At 38.0% G+C, this 21167-nt stretch overlaps 1 protein-coding gene across 1 annotated transcript; it reads right to left on the bottom strand.

Moving 5' to 3' along the window:
- Positions 1-3394: 3394 nt before the first annotated feature.
- Positions 3395-19784, bottom strand: Rab1 (RAS oncogene family member Rab1). Its single transcript, XM_045749095.2, has 7 exons — positions 19244-19784; positions 14310-14382; positions 13400-13447; positions 13129-13272; positions 8756-8887; positions 6796-7008; positions 3395-4788 (listed from the first exon to the last, which is right to left on the bottom strand). Exons 1-6 carry the CDS (start codon positions 19264-19266, stop codon positions 6808-6810), a joined length of 621 nt encoding a protein of 206 aa, XP_045605051.1. The 5' UTR covers positions 19267-19784; the 3' UTR covers positions 3395-4788; positions 6796-6807.
- Between the last annotated feature and the right edge of the window lie 1383 nt (positions 19785-21167).

Below are 21167 nucleotides of genomic sequence, written 5' to 3'. Positions count from 1 at the left end.
TATCTTGTAGACATGTGTTGTTGAATATGACCGAAAGGTTAAGATTAATTATTCTAACACAAATCTTAATATTTTTGTATGTTTTTCTTCACTGTCGAAGGATGTTGAAAAATTAACTCCACAGTTCATTTTCACACTATATTATGGTCTGACGCTTAGGGATGCGTTTCACAAGGCACTCTACATTTTTCAAAGACAAATTTGAATGCTTCTTGTTGTTTTAGATTTAGCTACTCAGAACGGAGTGTCTATGTAGCACGGGCTATGGTGATCCCGTAAAATTTAATTTACATGCGTTTGCAAAGGCACTTAATGCCTTTGCAAACTTATTTATCCTATTCTCTTGGGGGTGAGGTGATACAGGACGGGATTGAGATGAATAAGTGGATGAAACAAAATGGATATTAATAAATAGGCTATTACATGCATGAACGTAAGCAGCTTAAGTTCTTGCTGCTACTGTCTCTGCAACCCGTTCTCGCACTTTAAGTCAATATTGACTTATTAAATACATGCGTATGTGACAATCTAATTTATTGTGAATATTTTAGTTCACCTTGAAAAGCTTCATAGAAAACACCGACCTTACCTAACCTTCTTAGTATGTTAAGATAATTGTAATTACGAAGCAATAATGAGAGAGATGAGAGATATATACAAGAGTTGTTACATTCTTGTACAGCCACTAGTACGCGAAGCGTTTCGGGCAAGTCCTTAATCCTATGGTCCCTGGAATACGATCCCCTGCCGCGAAGAATCGTTTTTTCATCCAAGTACACATTTTACTGTTGCGTTAAACAGAGGCTACAGTTAAGGAATTGCGCCCAGTAAATCCTCCCCGGCCAGGATACGAACCCATGACATAGCGCTCGCGGAACGCCAGGCGAGTGTCTTACCACTACACCACGGAGACTAAATAAGCGGAATAAGATGCTTATCTTCACATACTAAGAAGGTTAGGTAAGGTCGGTGTTTTCTATGAAGCTTTTCAAGGTAAACTAAAATATTCACAATAAATTAGATTGTCACATATGCATGTATTTAATAAGTCAATATTGACTATAAGAAAGTGCGACTTAAGCATTTTATAGTCTGCCACTTGTGCATTTGTCCTTTTTTTTTTTTTTTTGCATTTTAGATTTCTGTTTAGCGTTTTGGATTTTTTGTTGGGCGTTTGGAATTTTGTTAAGATGGTTTGGGAATTTGGGAATTTTTGGTTGGGCATTTGCCACTTTTTTGTTAAGTGGATTTTATTTATTTTTTGTGGGTTTGGAATAAATTTGTTATAAAAAACTCTGCATACATCTCAAATATAGGTCATGCATTTCCTTTTATTACTTCATTAAATACCATTTCTCCTCTCCTCTATAATCCTTAATTCTATTCTGCTCTTCAATCTCATTTAAAGTTTTAGTTAATAAACCAAGCGCATCAAGCATTCCTTAAACACCCTACGCACACAAAGAATCTCTCACAATCACAACCTAAGCAGTCCTTACTGGTTATCTTGAGATGATTTCGGGGCTTTAGTGTCCCCGCGGCCCGGTCTTCGACCAGGCCTCCACCCCCAGGAAGCAGCCCGTGACAGCTGACTAACTCCCAGGTACCTATTTACTGCTAGGTAACAGGGGCATTCAGGGTGAAAGAAACTTTGCCCATTTGTTTCTGCCTCGTGCGGGAATCGAACCCGCGCCACAGAATTACGAGTCCTGCGCACTATCCACCAGGCTACGAGGCCCCCCTGGTGTGACAAAATTAACAGCGTTTCAGTAAGCAAAGTTACTTCAAAGTTTAATCAAATTAAAAATGGTATCCCAGGAAATGCAAAAATCTCGGCAGACTCTTTTGCCAAAATGTTAATGCAAAATTTATGCTTGTTACAGTTATTAATTTAAAGTATACCACAATTTAAAATTTAATTGGATAAAAAAAAAAATGGGTATTTGTCGTCTTTAATAAATCCACGGAAAAGGCAAAAGGGTGTATCAAGATTCAAACAATGCTAAATGAAGGATGCACTGTGCAAGTTTATAGACAGTGACCATGAAGATGTATGCCAATGTTGAGCAAGTAGAGAATGGCTTAAAATCGTACCGAATCCTCAGAACACTAGAGACAAATTTACCATTCTAAAAATACAGCATTTGTTAAAGTACCAGGATTAAGCTGCAGTACTAACCACCAGAGGTTTGTTAGGAAATTAAAGAATTTCCTCTAGTGTATTTTAATTGAAAAACAATTTTACTGGTTCTCTAATTTATAAAGTAACAAATGCACTTACTATGAGTTTCCATTTTTTTTTCTAATGCTATATGATATAATGAGAAGTCTACAATAACAATACTACTTTGTATAACATTAACCGACTCTACATTAGTCTTTGCATTTTGCCAAGCCTCACCTTGTTCTCAAAACTATACTTTCCTGGCAAACCTTTACAATTATCTAGCTAAAAAAAAAAAAAAAAAAAAATTAAAGGGATATTTTATTTTACCATTCATTAAATTCGCAGGTTTTCTTCAACACTGTGTTAACTATAGAAAAAGGACTACATTCTGAAAGACATTTGTAAATGCCTCAATTCCTTCAAATTTTATGTCTAAATTATTACAACCCCATTATTGTTCATTGCATACTTGGTACTTCACTGATAACGATGGTCCTGGCAGTAGTTCCCTGAAAGCTGCATTAATCACTCATTCTTTAATACCTAATTCATAAGAATACATGTTGGTCAGATTATCACATAGATAAAAGTAATCACTTATTGCTTGCACACCATTAACGATCCAGAAATTTAAGGTAATACCTTAAAAAATATTTATGACAAATAATGAGGGGAAGCAATCTATTCTTGCAACCAATGGGTAATAGCAAGCCTTTAAAGGTGTGTGATTGTTGTAAAATATTTAGCAGACATCCAAATGGTGCAGCAGCGTAGGTATAGACGAGAATCAACTATGGGAGAAAGATTAATTTCTATATCTTGCATGACGGGTTGTAAAAGCCCAGTGGTGTACTAAGAATACCCAGTACTAAAAATATATATCTTCTTCCATGGGCTAGAGTAAATATTATTAAATCTGTACATCATTTTCTGCACTAGAAATATTTTATTCTAAAATTTTCTTAGTGACAACAGATTTTCCCAATTTTAACTTATAGGCAGAAATACTGAAAATATACAACCTTCAACCTACATCTCTCATACAGTGTATGCCAAAGCTACAAGTAACAGATTAGACGTGTAACTTCAATATCCAATTAAACCCAACACTAAATGTTGCAATGTGTGTACTTGATAAAAATATGGACCAACTTTCTTGACTGGAGTTACTAAGAATAACATCAATGGGTATTCACCAATGGAGGAACTTTAAAGTCAGAAACAAAGGTTCTTTACACAGTTTACTGTGAAACATTCATTCATGTACAAGGTTCAGATTTGATCAATAGAAAAGAGATGGAATGGACATCTTCCTTTCAATATACTTCATGCCCCATGTAATGTTTACACAGCCCTGTTGATATTAGGTGAATCGTGCCCTCCGCAATCTGTAAAACTGACACTAAGCTACGGAAGTGAATATAATTGGAATATTAATTAATCAATATACACTTCTAAATAGCATCTCTTTTTGTCTACTCTGGTTAAATATCTACACTACACTTGAGGGCAGTGTATACATTAGCTGGACAAAACACCCAAAAACACTGTAAATAATAGAACCAGTCTCGAAGCTTGTAAACATTTCCTTTCATAGTATAAATCATATGTGCTGTGTTTATCCTAACATGCTTGTGGGAAAAGGCCTAGCTATAACAAAATGAGTAGAAGTATTGCGTATATGCAAAAGAAAGGTCAATTAGAAACTTTCACTCTGGTACAGCAACAGCACGACTCCTAATAAGCTTTACTGATCCCATAGTTTCCTAATTGGTAAATCTTTTAGATACCAGAATATAATGTTATGAAAACTTACAAAAGTTCTTAACTCACCCAATATATATATAATCAATAACATTTAATAAAATGTACGAGTGCTGTGGAAGTTGGCCAATAGCATCACAAGTATTCAGACATTAGGTACAACTCTTATCACCCTAGTGCCTACCATAAATAAAATGAAAATTACTTCAGCACTCAAATATCGAAATGTTGCTATCCACCCGCTTCCACTGATGAACTATTGGAAATATTTGAATGAGTTTTGGTGTCCGCACATTAAGTATGAAAAATTTAATACTTGCCTCTGCTTTAAGAAAACACCTTGTATGTACAACGATGGTCAAGTCTTCAAATTGTTATAGGACAAGAGAAGCAAGAGAATCTTCCTTTTACCACAAGACTGGAATTCTTGTTATCCGTTTATTCAGGAGATTAACAGATCAGATGATATCCAACTTTACATCTTTCACACAATTTAAGAGGCAAGTATGACAATGTTGGTGCCACCTTCACAGTAAAAACTTTTCCCTAGCTCTCATCAAAATTGCTCGAGATGTAATTTCAGAGCAAAACAAAGAATAAAAACTGTCTTCCATCAATACATGCATCCTGCATCTCCAAACCAAATCACCCGAGTAAAGCCCAGATTCCAGCTTCTCTTCGGCACCAAGTGGCGATCTAGACACCAGGCAATCATCATCAAGGACACAAAAACAGCAGTGCTTCTATAAACAAATCTCCCAGCTCTAGGTCTGTTACCAACATTTTGGATTGTAAAGTTGCAACAGGAGTCCCACTGAAGTTCTAGTGTCCTGGATTTGCCATCTTTTGATGTTAGCCTGTAAAAAGATAAAAAGTATTAGCCTGTGGGGATAAACGTTACACAAAGAATCCATCCAGAGATCACTTTAGCCAATTACTTATCAAAGTGATAACGGCTCTACATGAAAGTCTCCACAAGGCTTTGCAAATTACTTGCTGGATACCTATGAAAGCATTTTCTTTCTACAGTGATATAGACTAATTGTGCATATATTAATTTTTTATTTACTTAAATGGTAAAATAAATGAGGAATGTTTAAACATTCATAAACATTTGCATATTCAGCACCATGCATAATCTATTATCAAAACACAGCTTTACACCTATACTCCAGTAAATTCATTTGCAAATATTAACAAAACTTGATATACTGGACAAGTAAAAATGTGTAACGAGTTGAAGGAAACATGAAGATATAACTAAGAATGTATCCAGTGTCAATAGTGAACAATTAGAATGCAGTAATAATTGAGGTGGAGAGAGACTACACACTTCTTCAGATGTATATATGACAGCCAAATATGCTCTGAACCCATATACCACTATCAAGAGCCAAAATGAGAGCTCTAAACATTTTACTTCATCCCAAAAGTAATATTAGGCAGATAGTGTACTACTGCCAGCCCTGACAAAAAGTGAAACTTGTGTATGGAAAAGGACAGTGCACTTAAAGAGTACAAAGTGGAAAGTATTTTTGTATAGAAATGCAGCTGGTGTATGTGGAAAGGTTATACTATAGCAATGAAGTATGAGAAATGTGGTACAAGTATAATGGGGCGAGCCAATGAATTGTGTGGAGGAGTGGGTGAAATTGAATACTTTGGTGATATGTACATTTCAGCAAGATGCTCAACACTTTCGCTGCCCGATGCCACATATTCCGTCACAGAACCAAAATAAGGAGTATGCCCAATGACACAAATGCAGTCATTAATTTAAAAATAATTGTAGAAATTCCATTTATTGTCCGAATATTATGGGACCCGTTTTAAAATCCGCGCCAACTTTTGCCCATTATCTGTATACCCCACGTGGCATCCTGACCCTGCCATGTGAGCACCCACCCATACTGGAGACTCATTGTTCTCTTAACCTCGCTCGTGACAGCCACAGCCTTCCCTCTAGTCTAAAAGTTTCCCTGTTCCTGTTATTTTATCTCGGGTATTTGTTGTTACCGGCTTTAAACACTGCAGATTGACTTTCAGATGGATATTGATCAAGAACAGATCCAATCCATTGTGAAAGCACCGAAAGAAACACACAAGGGAAAAGTTAGTTTCCATCGAAAGTATAGAAAAGCAAGAAGTGTTCTTGTATGTTCTTATATGCTACAAATTCCTTTATAGCATTCTACGCAAACAATGTGATACCAAATTGAATGATATAGCATGGAAATTTAAGTCAGAAATCTGAAAAGAGAATAAAACATTGGAGTGATGAGCTCTTGGGCAATGCTCGGGCTACCTTGCAGAGAGTGGCAGGTCTAAAGTATAGAACACCGAGACATGTTCTTAAATGCACATTTTCCTTTAGAGCACTATTGCGAACAATTTGATACCAAATTGAACGATGTAGCACAAACATTCAGGTCAGACCGCTATAAAAAAAAAAAAAAAAAAAAAAAGTATAAACATTTGTGGGTAGTGGCGAGTTCACGAGCACTGCTCGGCTGACCTTGAGGTGCGCGGTGGGTCTTTCCTGCCGGGTCAACAAAAGTGTTAAGAATCTATTAATGAGAAGGGCAAACAAAGATGAAGTGAAAGAATCATGTGCTAGAAGCACACCTAACCCTGTTGCAACATCACAGGCAAAAAGCAGCCAAGAGAGCACCTCTTCAAGTCTTTGATAAGGGAGAGAAGCTACCAGAAGAATGGGAACAGGAAGACAAAACCAAATGAGCTAGAAAGCAAGACAGACCCAGCCCATAATTCCACTGATGTATGTAAGCTGAAAATATATAAATTTGTATAACAGAAGAAAAATTCTTTGTATATTTGATACTTGTGAAAAAACTAGTTCTTACCTAAAACGGTGTTCAACAGCACCCGCCACCTGCTTGAGCCTCCACTGGGGCACTGGGATTGATCTTGACTCCTTGTGTGGCCCCAGCAGCTCCAGAAGGAGGTCCCATACGATTCTTAATCTCTGCAGCCATAGTCATGAAGGCCTGTTCAACATTGGTTGCATTCTTGGCAGAGGTTTCAAGAAATGGGATCCCTAATGAATCTGCATATTCCTGCAAAAAAGAAACATTACCATGTCTTTAATGAATAAGAACCAAGAAAAGGCTAATTTAAAAGCATCTACTGTGTACAGAGAAAGGTGATGGGGCCATATGTACAGAGGCAAACCCTCTTGGTAGGATTAGATAAGGAATCTGCAGGATCAGACTAGATTTAACAAGAGCTACTGAAAGATGGAGCAGAAATAATATTTAAACTATTAGTTCAAGTCATTAATAAGTAGGAAGTGTCCAGAAATTTGGAAGACCAATTTTGGTCTTCCAGATTTCTATGTTAAAATAAGGATTCAGGCAAGAGGCCTTAAATAGTTTTAAGGTGTTAAGCACAGTTAAATGGTTAAATAACTAACAAGTGTTATTGACATGCGTTTCAAGTAAATTAATTATTATATGGAGATGACTACCTTTATCATCAAGACAGCACAGGTTTAGAAAGGGAAAGATATACCCGATAAAGCTGACTGAATAGTAATACAGGCAATGATACTATTTTCAGAAGGGTTGAACCCAGGACCTAATGAACAACTTTTCTGAATACAAAAACCCAAGTCACTGGAAAACAAAAATTTACTTTCCCTATATGGTGTATTTTGGTCAAATTGGTCCCTGAACACTTATATTTCCACCTAGTATTTTTTAATAAAATAACTTGCACTGATGTACAAATATACTATATATACACAATACCATATTCATGAAAATACAGTACATAGTAGCTTATACATTACTATGTGAATAATCAAAGCCATGAAGGCTTTTATTAGACTGTAAATATACCCAATACTGAAAACAAAATGCAGTTTAACAACATTAATGTTTATTAAACATGAAACAGCCTACAAATGCATTGTATTGTCTTTGCATGCACAGTTTGTGTGCTAGACTCTAACCTACGTAACTTAACTATCAGCCAGAATAGCATTTCAGGCACCACCACAGTCGATTCGTCCATCTGGCTGGTGCATAACCAGTAACACCTAACGCAAGCAGCATTTGTAAAACTAGCATAGATAAGGATAGCTTTAGAAACCTAAGCAGGGACTTTCAAAACAACACATTCTACAACAGGCAATTTCAAGAATATGCAGCACTAGAATAGTCCCCCCACCTCGCAAAACACAAGACTGGAAGAGAAGAGAGCCGAGGTATGAGAACAGATCAGGAGAACTTTGGAGAATTACCTATATTGTGCATGCAATATGTAAGGGAAACGAGCCAAGTAGTAGTCATGGAAGCCAACTGCATCCAAGAGCAAGAACACACATTACTAGAATGTTGAGATAAATGCAACAACATACAACAGTGCATGTTGTTGTTGGGTACAACAGTGATAAGTAAGGGCCAAAATGCTAGTTCTGACTCTCAAAAGGTTCAGTCGTATAAGCACACTGATAATCCTCTTAAATTATTTCAAGCATGTGAAACAAATATGGAACAACGAAAGAAAGAACATGGAGTATGGGTTACTAAAGATTCCTTTGTTCAGGCTACTTAAAATACTTTACCATTCAAAATTTTATATTGCAACATGTAAAATATTTTATGTTCTAACTTAATATTATAAAAAAGTAAAACAAAATTAATACATTACTGTAACAAGAATTTAAATTTATACAGGTAAATAATCTTTTGATGCACAGTATAGCTAATACAATCTGAAATTATTTAAAGATGCCAATGGGCAATGAAAAACTGAAAACCACAAATTTGTGTACAGTAACAAAAACAATACTATTATTACCTTAGCTGTTTGATAATCAACTACTTTCTTGTGGGTAAGGTCACATTTGTTGCCCACCAGCAGTTTGTTGACATTTTCACAAGCATATCTATCAATCTCTTGAAGCCACTGCTTAACATTATTAAAAGATTCCTGAAAATAAATAAGTATGAGGTTATAAATAGGCCAGAATTAGTGTGTGCACTAGTATGTTGACTAAAAAGGTAGGTCTCACATTAAGAATGTATGACTGCGAACATAATTGTCAAAAATGCACAATATGATTGCATGTTTCTCCTAGGCTACATTCTATGCAAAATCAAAATCAAATGAAAATGATAAGGAATTTAATATTAAACAATTCAATGAAAGAACTAACACATTTAACCTTAGACTGCATTAAATCTCTATGTTCAAGTTTCATCAAATCTCCTCTTCAACCTAAAAAGGTACTCCCCTCATTGACTACCTGCATAATAGTACAACCATCTCTTACTCATTTGTGTTTACAACATAACACAAGTAGCAAACTGCAGAAAGCATTTTAGCCCATGCAACAGCTCTATTTATAACCAAGCTAATTCATATATCAAACTTCTTTAAAATATCTAGTGTTCCCATGCCTATTATGCACATTAATATGCACAGTAATGTGTTCCATAAATCTACAGCCCTATTCCCAAACCAGTATTTACCAAACTCTTTCCCAAATCTAAAGTTATCCAATATGTATCAATTGTATTATGTTCTATTTTGTTTACATATTTAGTCCCTTGTTAGTATTCCTCTGGTTATACTCCAATACATTTGTATGTTCAATAATGTCATCCTTTACTCCTCATTTTTCTTCATCTGTATATGGGAGTCTCCCAATTCCTGGGATTAACCATCATCCTTCTCTTTAAATATCCTAGTGAATTTATACCTATTCTATAGCACATTGTAAATCAATGAGAATATGGTCTCTGAACATTTTGAAGTCAGGAATGCTATTTTTTTTAGATACAGTAGTTAGGTAGTATAAAATACATTATATTCATAAACTCAATGTCTGCTAAATAGAGTTGATTCGAGCCCTAAGTTTTAAGTATGGCTCCATATACAAGTATGGATGGTGGAGGCCAGTGGCTATGCCCCCCCCCAATCAGAAAGATAATAAAATGCCTATTTAACTGCAGTAGTTAATAAATGCCCAGTCACTTTCCATTTACACCCAGGTTCAAATCTTCAAAATTATGATGCATTGCACATCTGATTTCCAAAAGGACATCACTCTTGCCCATTGGAAGAAGATACTGAATGTTAAATATCTCCTCCCTGATAAATACCAAGTGAGTAAGTAATTATAAAAAGAAGGCACCAAGCCGGGAAAGCTACATGGCACCATCAAACGTGCAAGATATTCAAAAGGTGCCAGAAGATCACTAAGGATGCAAATCTATATAAATAAAAATGTAAATGTTCGTTTGTTCAAAATCGCTAATCTTCAAAACTTCCCCGATTGCTTTGAAATTTTCACACAACGTTCCATTCGTATCCGAGCGGGTTTTTATATACATACTATATAGATGTCACATCTGACGGGGAAAAAAAACATGTTTTTTTTTTAAACTTTTTTTTATGCGAGGGGAACTCTTCGAAACCTCTTTACCGATTGTTTTAAAATTTTGACAACGTTGCATTCGAATAGGCGCGCGTTTTTATATACCTACTATATACATGCCACACCTGTGACAAGTAAAAGCATGCTTTTTTTGAGAAACAGCGCCATTTGTTGCACGTAATAGCAACAAACGCTAGTTTGTTGATACGGAATACTAATTATGTTTCCGATTCCATATCAATGCAATCGGAAACATATTCCATGTTTCCGATTGCATTGATAAATTGACTTTTCATAGATTTTTATTTATTTTAATTTTTATTTAATTATTTTGTGTGACATTGCGTTGGAATTGAGCTGTGTTTTTTACCATGCCATTCATTTCATGAGTATAGTTTTTTTATTTTTTCATTTTCATTTTTTTTTTAACTTTTTCTCTTATTTCAGTGATGGGAACATCAGGTCATTTGATGTTCCCAATTTTGTGATGGGAACATCAGATCATTTGGGAATGCATCGGACGAGGGAGTGAGGAATGTTGGGGAGAAAGAGGGGACAGGAATGGAGGTACAGAGGATGAGGGGACGGGGAGGGGGGATAGTGGGGACAAGGGGACAGGGTAATGGAGAATGGTGGGGAGAACAAGGGGGATGGGGGAGGTGGCAATAGTGGGGAGGATGAGGGACAGTGGAGTAGGGAAATGGTTAGGAGGATGAGGGGACGGAGTGGGGATGGTGGGGAGGACAAAGGGACAAGGAGGGGGAATGGTAGGGAGGACGAAGGGACGGGGGAGTGGGAAATGGTGGGGAGGTGGGGAGCCTGATCAACCAGGCTGTGACTCGTACGTCAGGCTGCGAGCAGCCGCGTCGAACAGCCTGGTTGATCAGTCCGGCAACCAGGAGGCTTGGTCGACGACCGGGCCGCGGGGACGCTAAGCCCCGGAAGCACCTCAAGGTATGGGGGGTTGGGAATAGTGAGAAACATGACAGCAGGAGCATAAGGCTTCAAAAGGACTAAGGACTGTCCTATGGAGCATCACACCCCAGCAGCCACCCACCAAGGCCCCCCCCCTCACGGAAAGGGAGGGGGTTATGCAATTAAAAGTTAAAATGTATAGGTAGCGTGTTTTATATAATTTATTAAAAATATTGGTAATCAGATAAGTGTAGCCTTGTATTATCAAATTGTGCTGTATATTTTGTTTAACCACTGTATTCACCTAGTTGTGCTTGCAAAGGTTGAGCTCTGCTCTTTCAGCCCACCTATTAACTGTCAATCAACTGTTACTAACCCCCCCCCCCCCACACATTCACTCAGGAAGCAGCCTGTAACAGCTGTAACTTCCAGGTACCTATTTACTGCTAGGTAACGGTGAAAAATTCTGCCCATTTTTTTTCCTCGCTGGCACCGGGAACCAAACCCCAGTCCACAGGATTACATGTCCAGCATGCTGTCCACTCAGCCACTAGCATTCCAGACTGTATAGACCATCCTGCGCAAACCATGATATCATGGGAAAAGGATGTGCTGACACCAGCATATCACATTTATCAGAATATGGTAAGATTCAAAAGTCTCACAATTACAGAGCTCACATCCTGTTCCTCAGGACCAAAGTAAACAGATGTCATCTTTAGAGAGATCATCTACATCCCATCTAATTGCCAGAGCCTTAGTACTGCCAGAGTGACCAAGGCTGGCACATGCAGCTGGAGCTCTCGTCACAGCTATGCAGGTCGGGATCACAGCTCCACTTGATAACGATGCAATGATAGTATTGCAGATCGTGATTGTGATAAAGACTATGAACAATGTTCAGATGTCAATGAACACAATGCTATTTTATGATGTTCACATGTGGCAAGAGAGCACTCAGAAATTGTTCCGTGCATTTATGCATCATGAAGCAAACCCATGCTCCTTTATAATATAACCTTATGGAAATGGATTCATATTAAGGGTTTAATTACAGGAATGTGGTGACGGTAATAGTTCTGTGGTTAGTCTTAGTGATGTGCATAGTGTATTGGAAGTATTTTCTAGCATAGGTGACATCTGCTGGGGTATTGTCTGCTGATATCATGTGGCTCCATGTTGTATTATGATTTCATTGCCACACCCCCACCAAAACTGATTGGTTACAGTTATTAGTAGCTGTTCTTATGAATAAAACGTTCTTATTCTTCAAAAATTCGTCTAAAATCAACATCTGAAAATATTTTTATGAGAGTTTCACGACACTGAAGTAAATAAGTTGGAGATTTGTTTAAAATTTTTACGTTATTTTTACATAATTTGAATATTTTTCGATGTTATGCCCCCTAAATTCGCGGACATATGCACGGTCTAAGGGTTAATAAGCTTTAGAAATTTACAAGAGAGTACTGTACTGGTATCCTTCAATACAATACTGTGCAAGTAAAGAAAGTTCTCAGTTGTCCTTACAGTAACATTCTATACATCATATCTTCCCATCGACTCATTATATAACAAGAGACAAGGTGTTACCTTAAAACATATCGTCATCTACTTGAGTAAACATACAATTGTGAAATAACCAAGCAAAATAATCTCAAGGACCAATATTCAAGTCACAAAATGTCAACATATTAGCATTAGCACACAAGGTCTGTAATGCTTTATCAATTATCCCTCAAACTCTGTATTGACAGAAAACAGCTAGCATGATCTATGTTCAAGATTCAGAACATAGAGATAAATTTAAAAGGTATAATAATATTATTCAAATAAAGTCGTATACATAGGCATGTGGTAAAGGGCACCGCCTTACTTGGTCAGTTGTATCATAAACAACAATGATTCCATGTGCTCCCCGATAATAAGATGACGTGATGGTTCGGAAACGTTCCTGTCCTGCGGTGTCCCATATCTGAAGTTTGATAGTTTTGCCATCTAACTCAATGGTACGAATTTTCTGTAAAGCATTTATTACATTAGTTATACAATAACACTATATACTACTACTATTACTCATATAACCAAATCCTTAAATGATAAAACATTTTTTATAGTTATAAGAAGAATGTATAAGCTATACTTACAAAATCTACACCTATGGTACTGATGTAAGATTCTGTATAAGTGTCATCCTGGAAAGAAAAGTGATAAATGAAAGTCACAGTAATAACGTAATTTAGTATACAAAAAAAAAATCATGAAATATTGTAGTATCGTACTTAGTACTGTAAAATAGTGGTACCAAGGTTCTATAGTAAAATAAGAGAAATACAGTGCACCCTCCCAAATCTGGACCACCCTAGACATTTCCCTCTTCACAATGGACCAGGCTTGCCCACTGACTTTCCCCTCCAAATATATATAAAAAAAAAAAATCCATATCCAGGAGGATAAACTCTGAAATCAGAATCATGAAAGTAAATTCCATCAATTCATTTGTTTTAATTTGGCTGATCTTGTAAATTTATTTGTAAATATTATTTTCAATAATGCATTTATATTTTTGAATGGTTTCACTAAGCTTGTAATGTACTATAAATTTAACAAATTACTTCTTCAAAAGGTATTTAGACCTACTGTACTGTTAGGGAACATGTACCGACCTTGTTTTCTCCTCATGCAAGTGTGGTTTGACCTTTAATTAGTAGAGCATGTACTTTTTTTTTAAATACATCATTATTTCAAAGTTGAAGTCAGTGTTCAAGAGAACTTGAACACCTCCATAGGATACCTGATCAACCAGGCTGTGATTCATACATCAGGCTGCGAGCAGCCACGTCCAACACAGCCTGGTTGACCAGTCCAGCAACGAGGTGGCCTGGTCGACGACCTGGCCGCGGGGTCGCTAAGCCCTGAAATCACCTCACGGTAATCTCATAAACTAGAGGGTTAAAGGCCTTGCAGAGTCATCAATAATGTATGCATTCAATATTAATGAAACTAACATATTATATCCTAGTAATGTCTCCTACACCATACTACAAAAATACTCACTGCAAATCTTAAGAGAAGGCAAGACTTTCCCACACCACTGTCACCAATGAGTAGTAGTTTGAACAGATAGTCACTGAAAAGAGAGAAATGTCATTAATGTACATCATAGTTAATTTTTGTAACATTAAACAGAGCTCATATAGGTTAACTCAGTTTAAACAATGCATAAATGAATTAATGCAATTGAACCTTAAGAAAATAAATAAATTCTAAAACGACTGAGCAAAAAGCATTATGGAGCTCAAGTCACACTTGGAATAACTTTCGGATTTACTGTATATTTTGTTTGATATTTAACCTCAAAACATGAAATGGTTACTATAACCTAAGTATTTTTGCAAGTTGTCAATATTGTACAGTATTACCGGTACTTCAAAATCTCTCTGGTATCATTGGAAAGACATTAAATTTGTTTCCTACTAAAAAAAATGAATGGTTTTTAACAAAATGTTTAAACAAATTTAACAAATCACAACCAATTTTTAACATTGCTGATTTGGGAATTGTGTAAATTTTTTTTTTTTTTTTTTTAGATATATACAAGAGTTGTTACATTCTTGTAGAGCCACTAGTACGCGTAGCGTTTCGGGCAAGTCCTTAATCCTATGGTCCCTGGAATACGATCCCCTGCCGCGAAGAATCGTTTTTTCATCCAAGTACACATTTTACTGTTGCGTTAAACAGAGGCTACAGTTAAGGAATTGCGCCCAGTAAATCCTCCCCGGCCAGGATACGAACCCATGACATAGCGCTCGCGGAACGCCAGGCGACTGTCTTACCACTACACCACGGAGACTGCAATCAAACACCTATAAAAACTACGATGATCAAGAAAACACTTAAATAATTGTGTCCTGAATTAAATTTGAAAGCAAAAATGCAGCATCACAATTCCTTAGGAATATCCATATTAATTATATAACATACTTTATAGATGACTTGTATAGTAAATCTGATTATGTTTTATGTTCACATGGAAGAAAAAATTACTAATTGGCAACTTGTCATTACCAGATTTATTAAAGATGAAAAATAAATAAAATACGTTGAGTTGGCCGATTTCTTTCAAAGCTCAAAATGTAGCTAATAAATGTTTTCTAATATTAATAAAAAATACTGTATGTATAAACTTAAAAACATGACTGGCCCCTTAAGATCCAAATATGGAGAAAGACCAATTTATGAGAAATTTCAGAAAGAAAAGTGAAACAGATGAGGGAACAGACCTTGGAGTGTACACCCATCCAGAACAAATCAAAACTTATCTATTACCCAACATTGTACAACAAACAAGTAATCTGATTAAAGTGGGTTCATGAAATATTTGATTATTTTCTTTACAACGCCTATTACTAATCAGCACTTGTGATTTGCAAATCATGCAAGACTACAGTACCTATAAAAGCTACACAAATATTTTATAACCGCCAAAACTCATTGCAAATTAAATGCAGATACTTGTACTGTACTTCCAACACACATTTAACAAGATAATAGTAGGATAATTAAATTCGCATTTTATATTTATTCCCGCAAATTAAAACTGTACTGTATTCAGTGCATTTCCAAATCTGAAGAAATTCTATATTATAATACAGTAATGCACTGAAAAAATGGTATTGTAATCAGAAGTTGGAATATGGGAACAGGACGAGTAAGAACAAATGAAATATTTTGGGGGAATGGGGAAAGAATATGAACAATACACAGTATCCACAAATTACTCATCACATTACAAGTCTTAAAGTCATTATAATATTCATATCATAACAGTATCTTAAAACTGTTTGCAGGAACAAATCCACAAGGGCCGTGACGAGGATTCGAGCCTATGTCCAGGAGCATCCCAGACGCTGCCTTAATCGACTGAGCTACGACATGGTCAAAAAGAGTTGAAACCGAAGTTCTACTAAACTTACTGGATCCTGCAGCCTCTTCAAGACACAAACCAGGGTTTTTACACAACTCCCCCCATGCACTCGAGCTATGTCAATAGGCCGTTTTCCCTCTTCGCCCTTACTTCCAATACACACACAAATCCCAATAGCGTGATGCATCAAATGAACAAATCCATAAGAGCCATGACGAGGATTCGAACCTACGTCGTGTGTATTGAAGTAAGGGCGAAGAGGAAGAATGGCCTATTGACATAGCTAGAGTGCATGGGGGAGTTGTGTAAAAACCCTGGTTTGTGTCTCGGAAAGGCTGCAGGATGCAGTAAGTTCAGTAGAACTTCGGTTTCAACTCTTGATTATGTTGTAGCTCTGTCGATTAAGGTAGCACCTGGGATGCTCCCGGACGTAGGTTCGAGTCCTTGTCACGGCCCTTGTGGATTTGTTCATTTGATGCATCACACTATTGTAATTTGTGTGTGTTTGCAGGATTTTTTTTTTTTTTTAACTTCACAGACCATCCACTACGGGCACAACAACTGTGAAGGAGAATTAAGACATTTCCTTGGAAAATATCTGAAAATTCCATTAATAAAGCAATCACCCATGCAATGGCAGAAACAATTTTATGATTGGCTGTGCATAACATCAAAAAGGAACTGGTGTGCCTAGTGTCTTCAAAAATAGGGTAGAAATTCAGGAAGTATTTATCAGAAGTCCTAATGAAATCCATTAGCCGGGCCAACCATGCCAAAACTGGCTTATACAGTACTGCAGTTTTGGGTCTCACACATACAAATCATTAACATGCAAGAGAATCATTTTCTCCCACACCAATGTAATAACCACTTATTTTGTCATTCAAACACTAGCGACCACTAACTACACTAGACAGTGGTAGTCTTATGTTCCACTAATGAGCTCCCTCCTGTTCTTTAAGTTCCAGGAATTCTTCCCAATCAATTTTATCTATTCCTGTTACTATTTTGTACGTAGTAATCATATGGCCTCTTCTATCTTCTAATTTTAGCATATTTAATGTCTAACATCTCCTCATAGCTCTTGTCCTTCAGTTCCAGGAGCCATTTAGTGCATGTTTTGCACCTTTTCCAGTTTTGTGTACTTAAGATATGGGTTGTAGGGTGCCCATATCTTAATTAAGAACATCAAACTGGAAAAAGTGCAAAGATATGTAACTAAATGGCTCTGAACTGAAGACCAAGTGCTACGACGAGAGGTTAGGCATGAAATATGCCAAAGCTAGAAGCTAAAAGAGATATGATTACTATGTAATGGATCATGGAATAAAAAGGTACCCATTTCAATAAGTTTGAAGCAATTCTTTAGACATGAGATTGGGCTGGAAAATATTCCAGCCCAATAATGTACAAGCCTACATTATACAGTACAAATATACTATACACCAATTGCCTATCCTAGACAAAATGAATTACAGTACTGTGGTACTGTATGGGTACCTGGCTGCATCTAGGTCTTTTCCCCACCTTCCGAATCTCTTCTCTCTTCCCTCCCCTAACATCTCTCCTCCTGCTGTCCACCACTTAACTCTCACCACCTTACGCATAAACCTCCTCCCACCACATTTGTTGTTTTGTGCAGTGCATGCAGTGGTCAAAGAGAAGCCATGATCACTAAGTGTCCAGAGCATAGTTGAAGTGCCCCCCTCCCCCCACAAAGGGTCAAATATAAACAACAATGTTTATGTATCTATTGCATACCTGTCTCAAAGCACTCAAAATGTACTTTTTGGAAAAAAGAGAGAAGAAAGTTATCAATATATACATGGAAGATACTTGAAGGCCAGGTCCCAAATTTGCACAGTAGAACAACATACAGTACTGGAACAAAAGATATGGAAGGAAATGCAGAATAGAACCAGTGAAGAGTAGAGGTGCCATAGGCACAATCAGACAGCACTGACATCAGAGGTGCACAGCTGTTCAACACCCTCCCATCAAACATTATAAATATTGCTGGAACAAAAGTGGATGTATTTAAGAGCCACTTGGATAAGTTCTTGTAATAAGTGCCGGACCAACCAGGCTATATGACTATGTGGTGGGCCTGCGGCCACTCCAAGCAACAGCCTGTTGGACCAAGTTAACAAGTCGAGCGTGGCCTCAGGGAGAACAACTCCCAGAACCCCCTCCAGGTATTCTCCAGATATACTTCTGGTTATAAATCAAAGCGTCCTATTCACTTTGCTAGGCGACGTGCATCAATCTCTACCAATCATGACCCCAAGCCTCAAAACCATTTGCCACATTATCAAGTTTGGGACTATACACTTGACTATGCTGAACTATACATGAAACATCTCCCCAATTCTGCAGTATGATGAGCTCTTTCTGCAGAAAGAAAGAGCTTTCTTTCTCTTGCCAAGACCTCACTCAGGTCTACCATGTGCTCAACTTTGGCACCTGCAAATCTGCCAAAGCCAAACCAACTCGCTAAACAATGTCTGTATAAATTAAATAGACATTTCTACACTGTTTATATTGTGTTTTTGCAAATACATAGACAAGGTGTGTGTGTGGGGGGGTTGGGAGGGAGGAGGGAGGGAGGGGGGTGGACACCAAGGCTATCATGGGGGCTCTGGCGGCTGCATTTCACCTTCCATAATACGTCCACGGTAAACAACGGTTAATATAGTGTTCCAGCTGGCCTGTGCGCTCACCAAGGGACTATTTAGGCCGTTGCCTTTGTGTGTATACTGCGCAGGTGATCGCCTCTGGGCTCCGCTCAGCTGACTATGACAGCGGCTTGCTACCCTCTCTTAATTTGGTCTCCGCCTCCACTTATCCCCCAATATTACTCTAAATTAACCCCTCTAATTAATGCCTCTCAGCTACAAGTTCTAATCTCCACGGGCGCCGCTACCCGTGGCGAAGCTCTTAAACGTACACGTCTCTCTACTAAACGTCAAATATGATCACCTGATCGAACAACTGCCAGGAAATATCATCGACCTTGCACACCATAACAAATCCCCCTTACCCCTCAAAACCCGCTTGTACTCACTATTCAGGATTCATCGTGGACATCTTCTAACTGTAGACCTTCAGGACAAGTAGGTTTCGAGCGCCTCGGGTGGATAATAGGGCAGTACCAGCAGGAATACAAGACAGACCCTCCCCTCACTGACACAAGATGGCCGTTCCCTGGCGTTTGCTCTCCACGATGACGTCATGCCACATAGACACGCTATGAAAAGCCTCGCGTATCAACCCTCCTCCAGCCCCCTTCTCCTAAGCAAATTAACGACAAGTCGTTCAAAATTTAATATTAATGCATCTTAAAAAAATGTATTTTCGTCTTTAATACCATTCTGCATACGAAAATATGAGACTCAGGCTCTAAATGGGTGGAGCCAGATGGGAATACAAATGGGGCGGCTGATTCGCTCAAGTTCGCTATTGCATAGGTTCCAGTGATTCATCCCTCAACCGTGAATCATAAGAGCCCTTTTGTCATGTGACCCGCTTGCTAAGAATCAATTATTCGCAGGAAATATGCGCCTGGAGCGCCGGCCACATATACCTGCAGAATGTTTCCTACCAGTGGGCACAAACTATTACGCAACGATGACGTCGTCGAGGCAAGGTGCCCACTACCTGGTGTTTTTATATATTAGTGCCACAAAATTGCGCACTAACTTTTACCTTAATCAGTGGAATTTCTCGGCGGAGTTCAACTATGTTAGCAATGGAGTACCTAAGAGGGATACAATGGAGAAGTTGACATTATTAATTCCTTATTTTCTAGGGGTGAACAAATACTGGATCCACTATTTCATTTGTACTCTCAACATATCAAAGTATAATTGTGTATACACATGCATAGTGCGTACTGGCTACGCAATGGAAGGTTCGCAACACACTGAGCGCACACGCATTCATGCTCGCATTCGCACATGCAATCCCACAGGCACACATCTAGTAGAAGAAACTGAGGAGAGATGCTCACAACATCAATAATCTACAAGATACAGAGGAGAATAGACAAGATGGAGAAGCTAGGACAGCCTCGTTAAATTGAAAGTAGGACACGATGATATAGGTGAAGGCTGGATACGCAAATGAGTTAACGAAATGTAAGGAAATAACCCCACTAACGCTAAAGTTCAAGTACGTTTATTGAGACAATAAAATACATGTCAAAGGGATAGAGTAGATTAGGCTATTTCTACCCTCCTCCACTAAGTCGCACAGAATGAGTATTGCGTACATACTCACAGAATGAGTATTTGGTACATAATAAATGAAGGGAGATTCATACAACAATATTGATAACAAGTTTGAAGGACTACAACAACCCGTGGATCAAGAGTTAAGATGAGAAGCAAGAGGGAGTGAAGAAGAAAACAGAAGACAAGAGAAAACCGGGACATGGGCAACAGAGATGAGAACAGATACATAAGAAGGCATCAGGAAAACTATGAAATGTCATTGTATACAAAACAAAGAAACACCCAAATAATAATAATAACAATTCGTTTTGTCCGGAACAGGAAGCCTGTGTATATATATACTTTAGGTTTGTATCAAGTTCAAGTACGTTTATTGAGACGATAAAATACAGTCTGAAAATGATACAGTAGCTTAGGCTATTCGAGGTTCCCCCTAAGATCATCCACGGGAGTTAGGCTACTGTTATGGGGTTGTATCCTGGGGAAGGTCAGTAGGGAGCCGAGCGGACAGCACACTGGACTTATTTATGATCCTGTGATCCTGGGTTCGATCCCAGGCGACAAACAATGGGCAGAGTTTCTTTCACCCTATGCCCCTGTTACCAAGGTACCTGGGTGTTAGTCAGCTGTCACGGTGTAAAGGGTGCTTCCTGGGGGTGGAGGCCTGGTCGAGGACCGGGCCGCGGGGACACTAAAAAGCCCCGAATGGGGTAAGGAGGGGCGGGTGACCTCGATACAAGTCTAAGGTATACACAC

The sequence above is a fragment of the Procambarus clarkii genome, chromosome 27, assembly GCF_040958095.1.
Source record: "Procambarus clarkii isolate CNS0578487 chromosome 27, FALCON_Pclarkii_2.0, whole genome shotgun sequence".
NCBI lineage: Eukaryota > Metazoa > Arthropoda > Malacostraca > Decapoda > Cambaridae > Procambarus > Procambarus clarkii.
This window is presented reverse-complemented; position numbering and strand designations above follow the sequence as displayed.

Excerpts from the sequence above, each read along its gene's own strand:
- Rab1 (XM_045749095.2), bottom strand. The coding sequence starts at position 19,266 with ATGTCCACGATGAATCCTGAATA. Across the intron at positions 14,383-19,243 it reads TCCACGATGAATCCTGAATA|TGACTATCTGTTCAAACTAC; the intron begins GTGAGTACAAGC and ends CTCTCTTTTCAG. Across the intron at positions 8,888-13,128 it reads TTTATGATACAACTGACCAA|GAATCTTTTAATAATGTTAA; the intron begins GTAAGGCGGTGC and ends ATTTATTTTCAG.